General features: G+C 37.4%; 3 protein-coding genes across 11 annotated transcripts; 1 reads left to right on the top strand and 2 right to left on the bottom strand.

Moving 5' to 3' along the window:
- Nucleotides 1-469: 469 nt before the first annotated feature.
- Nucleotides 470-2,543, top strand: LOC147472777 (14-3-3-like protein). The gene is made up of 4 exons (XM_086588248.1): nt 470-1,096; nt 1,195-1,317; nt 1,912-2,028; nt 2,138-2,543. The coding sequence occupies exons 1-4, from the start codon at nt 620-622 to the stop codon at nt 2,189-2,191; spliced, it is 771 nt and encodes a 256-aa protein (XP_086444374.1). The 5' UTR covers nt 470-619; the 3' UTR covers nt 2,192-2,543.
- Nucleotides 2,544-3,642: 1,099 nt separating this feature from the next.
- LOC147472776 (uncharacterized) lies at nt 3,643-7,466 on the bottom strand. Its single transcript, XM_086588243.1, has 8 exons — nt 6,354-7,466; nt 6,108-6,177; nt 5,717-6,022; nt 5,319-5,611; nt 5,135-5,221; nt 4,610-4,675; nt 4,320-4,392; nt 3,643-4,059 (listed from the first exon to the last, which is right to left on the bottom strand). Exons 1-3 carry the CDS (start codon nt 6,912-6,914, stop codon nt 5,958-5,960), a joined length of 696 nt encoding a protein of 231 aa, XP_086444369.1. The 5' UTR covers nt 6,915-7,466; the 3' UTR covers nt 3,643-4,059; nt 4,320-4,392; nt 4,610-4,675; nt 5,135-5,221; nt 5,319-5,611; nt 5,717-5,957.
- On the bottom strand, nt 6,633-10,916 carry LOC147472775 (Pentatricopeptide repeat (PPR) superfamily protein). Of its 9 annotated transcripts, none has more exons than XM_086588237.1 (7): nt 10,605-10,916; nt 8,277-10,519; nt 8,081-8,142; nt 7,851-7,976; nt 7,620-7,753; nt 7,474-7,550; nt 6,639-6,772 (listed from the first exon to the last, which is right to left on the bottom strand). In XM_086588237.1, the coding sequence occupies exons 1-2, from the start codon at nt 10,683-10,685 to the stop codon at nt 8,453-8,455; spliced, it is 2,148 nt and encodes a 715-aa protein (XP_086444363.1). In that variant the 5' UTR covers nt 10,686-10,916; the 3' UTR covers nt 6,639-6,772; nt 7,474-7,550; nt 7,620-7,753; nt 7,851-7,976; nt 8,081-8,142; nt 8,277-8,452. The 9 variants fall into 9 exon arrangements, with proteins under 9 accessions (XP_086444366.1, XP_086444363.1, XP_086444367.1 ...); XM_086588241.1 differs by having other exon boundaries at nt 7,672-7,753; XM_086588239.1 differs by lacking the exon at nt 6,639-6,772 and adding an exon at nt 6,814-6,921 and having other exon boundaries at nt 7,474-7,567.
- Between the last annotated feature and the right edge of the window lie 117 nt (nt 10,917-11,033).

Here is an 11,033-nt window from a genome sequence, read left to right as displayed (position 1 = left end):
ATACCAAAAAACACCAAATGAAAATCTGAAAAAAAAACACAAAATTTGGTTACCAACTTTCGTGTTGTATCAAATTTGCGATTTTTTCTAACACCGGTGGGTTGAATAAAAAAATCTTCAATGGAGGTTTTCACAAAATCTCGAGAGATTGGAAAAGAAAATAAAGAAGAAAGTTGATGTGCGATACAAAACCGCGTGGGCTTGGGTTTTGAGAAAACCATTAGTGGTGTGGTTTTCTCAAAACTGCGTGTGCTACGTGATTTATCGAAAACTGCTTAATTTGATGTCGAAAATTTGATATTTCTCCAAAAAAAAAATGGGTGGTATTTTTTTAGTTTGGTGTTTGGTTTGATTAAAAAATTTGGTGTTTTTTTTGGTTTATGCTCAACAAAAAATAAAACGAATAACCTAATAAATAAACTCAACGGCTGAGATGAATAACCATCCCACAGTTTTCATCATATCCAGTATGGCAAAATAAAGGACCAAACCAATAATAATCCGCCACGTGTGCGGGCCACCTCTCTTTTTCACCTTGTCTTCAACTTGCTCTCTCCTCCTTCTTCCCATTCAAATAAAAAAAAAAAAAAAAAAAAAAAACAGACCAGATCTCAAAACAATGGCAGCAGCACGAGAAGAGAACGTTTACATGGCGAAACTAGCAGAACAAGCAGAACGATACGAAGAGATGGTAGAGTTCATGGAGAAAGTAACCACAACGGTTGACGCCGAAGAATTAACCGTAGAAGAACGTAACTTACTATCCGTCGCGTACAAAAACGTGATCGGTGCGCGTCGTGCTTCTTGGCGTATAATTTCATCGATTGAGCAGAAAGAAGAGAGCCGTGGGAATGAAGATCACGTGAACATCATCCGTGATTACAGATCTAAGATCGAGACTGAACTATCATCCATCTGTGATGGTATTCTTCGTTTGCTTGATACCAGACTCATTCCTTCTGCTTCTTCTGGTGATTCCAAGGTCTTTTATCTCAAAATGAAGGGTGATTATCATCGTTATCTTGCTGAGTTTAAAACTGGTGCTGAACGTAAAGAAGCTGCTGAATCTACTCTCTCTGCTTACAAAGCTGCTCAGGTTTTTTTTTTTTTTTTTTTTTTTTTTAATTAATTCATTTCAGATCTGATAAATTAGGGTTAGGGTTTAATATTATTGATGTTTTTTTTTTTTTGCAGGATATTGCTGTGGCTGAACTCGCTCCAACTCACCCGATCCGACTCGGACTCGCTCTTAACTTCTCTGTCTTCTATTATGAGATCCTCAACTCTCCTGATCGTGCTTGCAATCTTGCAAAACAGGTTTGCATTTCTATATATATATATTGTTTATTGGTGTGTTGATTTGGAATGGTTTGAAAAAGTTTTAACCTTTTGTGGTTGGTTGGTTATATGAAGTTGTAACATTTGTGAAGGAGATAGTATTGGTGTGTTTGATTATGTCGTATTTGTGTTTGACTGTAGAAAAAGAGTTGTGTACGGCATTTATTGAAAGTATATTGATGTGGTTGAAGTTTTCACAGTTTTTGAAGAAATAACTTGATCATAATCATATGTTTGGTTAGCTAGTAGTGTCGTACTCACACGTTCATATTACCAGTTGTTTCTGGATAGGCATTATGTTGGAACATTTGTGAGGACAACAATTGATTGTAATGGTATGCATGATTTGCTGGTATTATTTGGAGTTGATATTTCAACCTATTATGCAAATTACTTCATATCTGTGTTTGCACTAGAAAAAGATGTTTAAATCAGTTGGGTTTTTTACTTTATGCTGACAAAGTTTTTAACATTTCTGAAGCAAGAAGTTGGTCATAATATCATTTGGTTAACGGGTGATGTTATCTTCACACATTCCTGTAATCCTGTTACCTTAACTCTGTGAATGATCAGGCATTTGATGAAGCAATTGCGGAGTTGGATACCCTAGGGGAGGAGTCATACAAGGACAGCACTTTAATTATGCAGCTCCTGAGAGATAACCTCACTTTGTGGACATCTGACATGCAGGTCTTGCATCTGCTCTTCTTGTCTATTGAGAATTTTTGTTTGTCCTGCATTGTGAGTGTATACTTTTCTTGTGAACTGACTATCAAATTTGTGGATGGTTTTGTTACAGGATGATGGGCCAGACGAGATCAAGGAGGCACCTAAGGGCGAGGATGAACATTAGTTATGTTACCGCTTTGTCAAATTAGAGTGTCACTTCTCCTTCATTGGTTTTTATAGTAGGAGAAGGTGCTTTATGCTTATGGCTGTATGAGTTTTAAATTCCCGTGTCCTAATTACTAGTACATTTGGGGTACCCAAGTTTGGTAGTTTGTTGTTTTTATGTGCTCTGATTGTCAGAAATATGAATCATGTGTCTAGCTGAGCTCGTTGCTGCTTCATTCTTTCAAGCTATAGCTGCTCATCAATACCTGTCTTTTATTGGAATTATTTGTGAATGTATTGAGACCGAGAAATCAGCTTATTATGATTGATTTATGGTGTTTGCATGAATTGGATATGAAATGTTGGAATCACTGTTGGTATACTCATCTATTGGAGCTAATTTTGCATGATACGCGAATGATTTCTTACATGACGTGCACAGAATCAACTTATTTCATACTTGGTGGTAACTGGTAAATGATCAGTTGCATTTCGTTAAACCTGCCTCAAATAGGATAGGAAAAAGATACTTGGCGCCCGCAAGGCTGGATTGCCCTTTTGGGCGTCATTATGTAACCGTGTTATTTCTCCGTTGCATTTTGATATTCTCTCTTTCTTTTTGTTTTTGATTTTCATATCGGCACACTCATCCCTACCACTATTGCAGAACTGTAGATGAGAGCGTGTTTTTTAAGGTAAGAATAGTCTTAATAGGTTCAATCATTCAACATCCATCTATTTTCTAGTCTGTCCGGATGAATTTCAGTATTCAACATTCATCGTAATTTGCTACGGTTGGACTTGATCGTCCCTTTGTTTTCAATGTGAACCGCAGTCCCTCTCCTTCCTCAATTGGTAGGCTTCATATCGGGTGGTGTGGTGTATCAGATATTCTGAAGTCATATACGGATTTACTAAGTAGAATGCTGCTTGTATTCGACATAGGAAATCAAGAATTTGCGCACAAAATGCAGTATGTATATTAGTGTAAATATACCGACGTCCCTTAAAAAACTTGGATAGATTGATAGCCCAAGGAAACTACCAAGTCTAGACACTAGCTTTACTCTTGGTAGGATTATAGAGATGGCAAGAAAAGTGATTTTAGTAAACTTATAGAGACGGCAACAATTGGACAAGAACTGTGGTAGAGATGGCAAGAAAAGTGATTTTAGTAAACTTATAGAAACGAAGTTGTGAAACAGAGTCGTGACCATGCTTATGAGAGATGTATCTGTTCAAACATGCATTAAAACCATGAACGCAACCTAAACAAATATGACAGAGAACACGTCAATTGGGAGTTGAAGAAAGAAAGAAACTATAAGATGATAGTGGACTCTATGATGATATGGATGTATCTGTGCTCAAAGTTCATTCGAGTCAGTATGCATGTCTCAGAACACTCTTTGGAGTTGTTTCGATAGATGACATTATACCTGAATTCTTTTTCCACGGAATATGGATCAGTGTGCCCTCTGGGAAAAAGATGGAAGCCATTCATATGTGAATCAGACAGTAAATGGTATATCTTGGCTGTTCTATGGCTACTGTGCTTTATTTTGAGTTCAATGGGAAAAGAGGCGAGCATGTAATATATTGTTTGCTCTACAACACAACTCAGGGAAAGCATATAAAGTGGCATGAATTTTGGCATTTTGCGTCATACCAAAACTTCAAAAGTAATCAATAGAAACCAAATCTGTCTAATTCGATTCCAGTAAACCAAAATATTTTGGCGGCAGAAAGTCCATCCAGTCAAAGGCGGTTACACTTGAGACCGTGGCTGAAATATCCAGTAGGGAAGACAGCAGAATCAGGATCTCGTAAAGGATGAAAACATTGAAGTCATCGTCAGCACTCTAGGGAAGGCAACAACAATGAAATCTGCAGAATGCAATCCCCCTTATACATAAGGTGTCAGAAACCAACACAGGTTGCTATGGAACTCCTATAATACAATTTATTGAAAAAAAAAAGGAACTCCTAATATACAAGGGGCTATAAAAATGTTTCCAATGTGCCTCAAACTAACAATGGAAGCCCAACAAAACAGGCAAACAGCCAAGCCTAACAGGGGCTGCTACCTGCCGGACAGTTTAATTCAAGATAGGTTTGAAAAGCAATCAAAAACATATTCAGCTTACTGGAGGAGGGTGCCCCTGATGCATGTAAACAAAAGCAGAATCAATGGGTAGATGAATCCTAAGATGAAGATTGCTGCGTGGATGAAGACAGGAAAGAAACTGATTAACCAACTAACACTACACCAAAACAGCTTTTTGTGACGTCGAAAATAATTTTAGTGACACCATTTTGGTGTCACAAATATGGCATCAATTTTTTTTGTGACGGCATTTTGGCATCACCAATTTGTGATGCCATTGTGATGTGAGATTAGCGTTAGAAAATGTTTGGCGTCAGATGAGCAGCTTACCAAATGTACATGTATCTCCTTATATATTCTCCTGTGTCCGCAAATACTCTCCCCTCTCTAAGCTTACTGGCAACATCATAACACCCTAAATTCAGTTCATTGGTATATGTCCTAATCCAATGAAATCAAACACCGAGTTTAATTCAATCTACGTTAACTAACTAAGAAAAAGAACCGTACTCACATCGATACATTAAGCGATAAAAATGATATTCAAATCTATTAGGCCATAAGGAGAGCATTTGGACAGCCAAAATCTTGGCCTATAGTCTTATATCATGTAGGAAATACTCATCCAGAAAATACAAGAGGTAAAATGTACCCTTAATAACTTGGGCAGAAAACCAGTCGAGAGATTGGGTTTAATTCCTTACCCAAATCCAATACGTCAGAAAATTTTCAAAAGAAACTTCAAATGTTCAACTGATAATCAAAATTGGTGAAAACGATTAATATATCTAATCAAGTGTATTTTGGGTGCTTCTCTACATGAATAAGGAAAAACTAGGTGAAAACAACTCTTACCAATTAATTAATCTAGTGGCAGATCCTCCAATTGTGTGCTGGAAATTTCTACCCAATCAACACTTGCAACATGATTGATATCATCACCTTCATATTAAAATTCCATGTATTCAATCTTTCAATTGGTATAAACTAAGAGATAGGAGTTTGTCAATATGCAATTTAAGAAGAGAGAAAAGATTACCTGATTGAGGCGTAAGCCATAAGAGAAATTCTCTTATTTTGTCCTTTAGTTCTAGTTCTAACTTTATTTTCCAAAACTAATATTCTTTTCTTTTTGCTTGATAATATGATAACTCCTCAACTTATCATTATCTGTTTCTAGAGGGATAGAGATCAAAAGACTTAAGCTGCAATATTCACCAGGCCTAGCACCCCACCTAGTTGGCATGGCCCATAACATATCAAGGTGCGTACACACCCTCCACACAGTTGCAACAAACCAGAAGAAACATGAGTTGCAGTATCAAAGAAGCACTGCAAGATTCAAAATCTAAATTAGTTCTTTCAACATTGGTTCACTACTTGAGACAAATTGAAATCTTAATAACTAATGCATAAGGAAGCAAACCTAGAACCAACCTTGCAACAACTTTAGCTAAGATCAGCAGGTCGTCAACTAGATGAAATGCCATGTCCCTTTAACCAGCCCCACATTACAAGAGGACTCTCATGAGCAACTCAACCAATTTGCAACATCCACTCCATACCGCCAACAAGAAAACAACACCAGACCTGCCATTCCTAGCTACTGGCCATTCAAAACATTCAGGCGACATAGCGCACTATATACAAAATAGTTTGTATGTTTTCAGACAACGCTCTACTGCTGCAGGCTATATACAAAATAGTCTGTATCATCTGGATTGTTACTTTCCCGAATGAGCTCTGTCATTGGATTAAAAATAATAATTAGGTCAGTTTAAGTTTCAGATAATAGTTAAGTTTAATTAAGCTATCAGAATCTATTTACCTTTTGGAGGACTATCTAGTGCCCATGCAAAGCCCTCATCCCACTTTGGAGTAGGACCTGTTGAAACAACCTGAAAAGTGAAAACAGACAATGAGTTATATAAATGTTACATGTACTGCAAGCATATAAATTAGTTTAATTCAATATACCTAGGTCGGTCAACATTTTCTTCATTACTGGCCACTTTTCAGGCAGAGTGTTTTCTTTTGGTAATCAAGTTCTTAGCATAGACAAGAGTGCACTCACACTATTTCCAGACCAACCATACTGTTTCTTTAAGTCATGAAGCTCTACAACTGCAGATAGAGTTGTCACAAGCCCCTCACATGAAAGGTATAATTTTTCTTCGGCTTTTAGTTTGTATTCCGCATACTTTTTACCCAAATCTAATTCAGGAACAAAAGGTCGTTCAAAATCAGAAGTTTGACCGCCATCCCCTCCATGCACATCACCCCTTCCACCTTCATGTACACCATAAGCAGCATCAACAAGATTCCCTAACCCAAGTCCTCTATCTTCAATGTTTTCATCTCCAACTATGTCTACCACAAGATACTTTGATCGTTTTTCACCATGTAAGGACCATACCGTATACGTTAGATCAAAACTATTTTGAACTATATGCCTTCGGACTTCGTCAAACACCAATCTTTTCCCATTCCGACCTGTTGTACAAGGGCAAGGACATGCTGTAAACCCTTCATACTTTTCTTTTGCTAAATCAATAAAATCGTCTACCCCTTGTTTGTACACAGTGCTCACTCGGTTTGGTTCATGAATCCAGTCATTTTGAATGGGCCGTGACATTCTACTCCTATATAGATAAAAATTTAAGAATGGAAACAAGAAAAACAACTCTAGAGTTAGTTAACTTGAAGCCATCATAAAGCTTAAGCTAATTTTAAGTACCATGAATAGGTAAAAGAAAAAAAAAAATAGCCCCCATTTCTTGCTATAACATAGTCAACTATAAGATAGGATTAAAGAGACACTACGCAAAAAAATGGCATATTAATCAACATGCGGATTCTTCGAAATAGTTCAGGCCATACCAAAAACTGAACAAACTAGCCAACTAAAAGAAACTAAGAAACAAACAGTTTAATTTCCCATTGAGGAGGTTAGCCTTAATATATTTCTACTTCACAGTCAAGCAAAGAAGCCAAAAAAGCACACATTTGATCAAGTATGGTCATTCAATAAAATAAATCCTCCAAGAACCATAAAGGAAATCAGTACATAAGATGTTCCTAAGGGAAATGCTCTTAAGTAATGCACCAACAACAATTAGAAATAGGACAAAATAAATGAATAAATAAAAATAATAATAATAAATGGTAGGCACTATGATTGAAGAAATATGTACCTGAAATCAAGCATTGGAAGCACAATCAATGTCGAAACCTTAAGCTCCAAGCTAAGTGTAAGAAGTTTGTACTTTTCCTACATTTGAAACTCATCTTCAATTAACTAAGAAATGCTGACTAAAGAAATGAATCGACCAATACTTACTATGTGCAGCTATATCATCACCAAAACAATCTAAAGAACTCTTAAGACTAACTTGAAATTTTGCTAGGAAGCTATATCTCGACCCAAGAGAAATCTTCGGGTTCGTTGTGGTTTCTACTCCTTGGGGGCACACTCTGTGAGAAGGTGATGAATCAACTATTATCAATAATAGAAAATTCAATTTAAGATGCATACTGAAGAAAATACTCATATCAGCTAAGGAAGGGGAACCTCTGGCCATTCTGAGTATGTTGGAGGAGAATGTATGCTTCACTACAAGTTCACTGTAAGTGGATAGACGTGTTCCAGCGGGTCGCTGATGCTCATTGTATTAAACTCTTTCTTCACGGATTAAGCCTAAAGAAATAATGAGATAGATTCTTAAGCAATTAATAATGAATAAATATACAAACAACCAGGCAAATTGAACTCCAATTGATTTGAAGAAATAAATATCTCACCATAAGACTCCCTAGACTAGGAAATAAGGGGGTTGCATAGCATCTTGACTGCGGCATGTCTTCTGATGTTCAAAACACAACAAATTAACTCAGTGCTAATTGAAAAAAAAATTAAAGTAACAAAATATGAATTTTATAATGGATGACAATTATGTAAATACTCCAAACTAGCAAAAGTACACAAGAACTATCTTACCACAGATGCACATTTCTAAATTTGTCATCATTGTCCTCATAAAACCAAATGGAAATTAGTCAGCAGCATATATCCTTGCCAGAGAATTGACAAGAAATAGGCAGGGTGTAATTGCCTGCAACTGGTGGCACGGCTAGACCATGCCAAATAGCATGATGCTTTGACTGCATTCGGTGTTAGATCCAAATTTCTTCGACAGAGTGTCTAATGCAATTGTTGATAAGAATTTCCCACGTTCTGACATTGGGCACAACCCCATTATCTACTGCTCTATACAGAAGCAAGTTGGCCTCACCGAACATGCCTGCTTTGCAGTGCCAACTTATAAGAGTATTATAAGTTATGGTGTCTGGAACAATTCCTTCAACTTGCAGCTTGTCCAAGAGGTTCATGGCTTCTCTAAGTCGTTCCAGCTTGCAGAGACCATTTATGAGGCTATTATATGTAACAATGTCTGGTGTTAATCCTTGGTGAACCATATCCCTTAGAAGCTCTAGTGCAGTTTGTATTCTTCCTGTTCTGCATAGACCATTGATTAAAATGTTGCAAGAAACATTATTAGGGGCAACACCCTTCTGCCTCATCTCCTCCAACAGCCCCAAACCCTTCTCCACAGCCCCTTCTCTGCACAGTTCTTTCAATAGGCCATTGTAGGTAATGACATCAAGGGGACACCCTCTGAAAACCATTTCATTCATGAGTTTGAGTGCTACTTGCAATATACCATTCCTCATAAAGGCATGGATCAAGGTGTTATATGTCACACTATTGGCAATTACACCTTCTAATACCATGTCCTGATAGACCCCTAGTGCTTCTGTCATCCTATCAGCCTTGCACAGTCCATAAATTACGGAATTGAATGTGTATATGTCAGGCTTACAGCCTACACTCGACATCTTATCACACATTTTCATAGCCTGATCAACCTTCCCATCTTTACAAAGTGCGTGTATAACGCAATTGAATCCTACAGCATTTAAACCAAGACCCTTGGCCGAAATTTCCTCTAAAGCATCACTGGCTTCATCTAGTCTACCTACCTTGCAGAACCCTTCAACCAATATCGTGTAACTGACCACATTGGGTTTGACTCCCTTCATTATCATCTCCCGCAACAATTCAGAGGCTGAACCCAAAAAACCCAGCTTGCAAAGGCCAAGGATTAAACTGTTGTACGTGAAAATGTCAGGTTCACATCCCATGGGCAGCATGAACTCGTACATAACAGATTTGGCCTTTTCAAATTGCCCAGTCTTTATGTACCCATTGATCAAAGTATTAAATAACACCACATTGGGGTCTGGTATCTTGGTCAATAAGGCTTTCGCTTCATCCACCTGCCCCTTATTACACAACCCATTCATTAACATTCCATAAGTAACAGCACTGGGATTGAAACCACGGATGAGCATCCTATCAACCAACTTAGCCGCCTCATGTATCCGATCCAGCCTGCACAGACCATGCAAAATATCATTGAAAGTATCTACGTCAGGTACGCAACTCATCAAAAACATCTCTTCCAAGAGCTTCAGTGCCTCATCAACTCTACCAGCTTTAGAAAGGGCGTGTATAAGAGTCTGGTAAACTATTGAATTGGGTACACACCCATGCCTTGTCATTTTCTTGAGTAATGCACATGCGGAATCCAGCTCATTCACCGAACAAAGGGCTTTCATTACTATAGAAAATGTGTATATAGTAGGAGAAATACCGTTCTTCAGCATTTCATAAAATAGATTAGGAGCAATCTCAGGACACTTACCCTCAACTAGTATTTCCAAAACAACATTATAAGATTTGAACGTGGGGCCGCAACCAAAGACATCCTTCATCTCCATAAGCAACCTAGTTGCTTGACCAGGTAAACCGGCTCTCCCGTACCACTTCATAAGTATTATAAACAGGTCTTCTCTGAACACGATTTTTTCTTCTTTCATTTGCAGCAGTAATCCATCTATTATCTTAAATTCTCCTGAAGCACCAAGCTTATCAATTAGAACATAGTACACATCAAATGAATGGGAATATCCCCTTTGGGTCCCAACTCGGTTGAATAACTCCAACGATGTTACTACATCTATGGGAAGCGCAAGAATTTGACAAAGCTGATATGGGGTAATACGAGAAACAGATATCCTAAGCTCTTCCAGGTCAAAAGGCCTCAGAAGCGTTTCCCATTCATTCTCACTACGCAATCCCCTAGTAGTATCAGAAATACCAGTGCTGCTACTACAAAACTGGGAAATATTCACAGACTTCTTAGATTTATGAAACATTTAAATCAACATTCATTAATGGAACAGATAAAAGTGAACAACTTACAGCAACAGACTTGTGCAGAACAGGCATAGAGTGGCGCCTTCTTATTGTTATAGCTCTAATAATCATTGCCCAAGACGCCATGAATGAATGAGAGCTTTTTCAGTTACCTTTAGTTTATACTACGCTGCTTACATTTTAAGCCATGATCAATTTCTAGTTTCTCTTTTCCTTTCTAATTTTTGTGTGTTGTTGTTATTTATGCATTTTCACAGGCTACTAATCCCAACATATTTCTTAATATTAAAGCTACTCTATTATTCACGTCATCTCCTATTAAATCGGAAATTTCTATCGTATTTAAAAACGGGAATCTATTTTTACAACAGTAATTTCTCTCCTATTATAACGGGAATTATTCTCCTATTAAAACAAATTATAGCACTTATAGTAATCTTTTTCTTTTTAAAACATAATCTCTCTCCCAATTGA

The sequence above is a fragment of the Coptis chinensis genome, unplaced genomic scaffold (genome assembly GCF_015680905.1).
Source record: "Coptis chinensis isolate HL-2020 unplaced genomic scaffold, ASM1568090v1 utg73_pilon_pilon, whole genome shotgun sequence".
Classification (NCBI taxonomy): Eukaryota; Viridiplantae; Streptophyta; class Magnoliopsida; order Ranunculales; family Ranunculaceae; genus Coptis; species Coptis chinensis.
The sequence above is the reverse complement of the archived record's forward strand: the minus strand, read 5'-3'. Positions and strand labels throughout refer to the sequence as shown.

Bases quoted from the DNA above. Each gene is read 5' to 3' on its own strand.
- LOC147472777 (XM_086588248.1), top strand. From the start codon at position 620: ATGGCAGCAGCACGAGAAGAGAACGTTTACATGGCGAAACTAGCAGAA. The intron at 1,318-1,911 runs GTTTGCATTTCT...GTGAATGATCAG, and splicing joins CTTGCAATCTTGCAAAACAG to GCATTTGATGAAGCAATTGC. The intron at 2,029-2,137 runs GTCTTGCATCTG...GTTTTGTTACAG, and splicing joins TGTGGACATCTGACATGCAG to GATGATGGGCCAGACGAGAT.
- LOC147472776 (XM_086588243.1), bottom strand. From the start codon at position 6,914: ATGTCACGGCCCATTCAAAATGACTGGATTCATGAACCAAACCGAGTG. The intron at 6,178-6,353 runs GTGAGTGCACTC...TTCACTTTTCAG, and splicing joins ATGGTTGGTCTGGAAATAGT to GTTGTTTCAACAGGTCCTAC. The intron at 6,023-6,107 runs GTAAATAGATTC...ATCCAATGACAG, and splicing joins ACTAGATAGTCCTCCAAAAG to AGCTCATTCGGGAAAGTAAC.
- LOC147472775 (XM_086588240.1), bottom strand. From the start codon at position 10,685: ATGGCGTCTTGGGCAATGATTATTAGAGCTATAACAATAAGAAGGCGC. The intron at 10,520-10,604 runs GTAAGTTGTTCA...AATATTTCCCAG, and splicing joins TTCTGCACAAGTCTGTTGCT to TTTTGTAGTAGCAGCACTGG.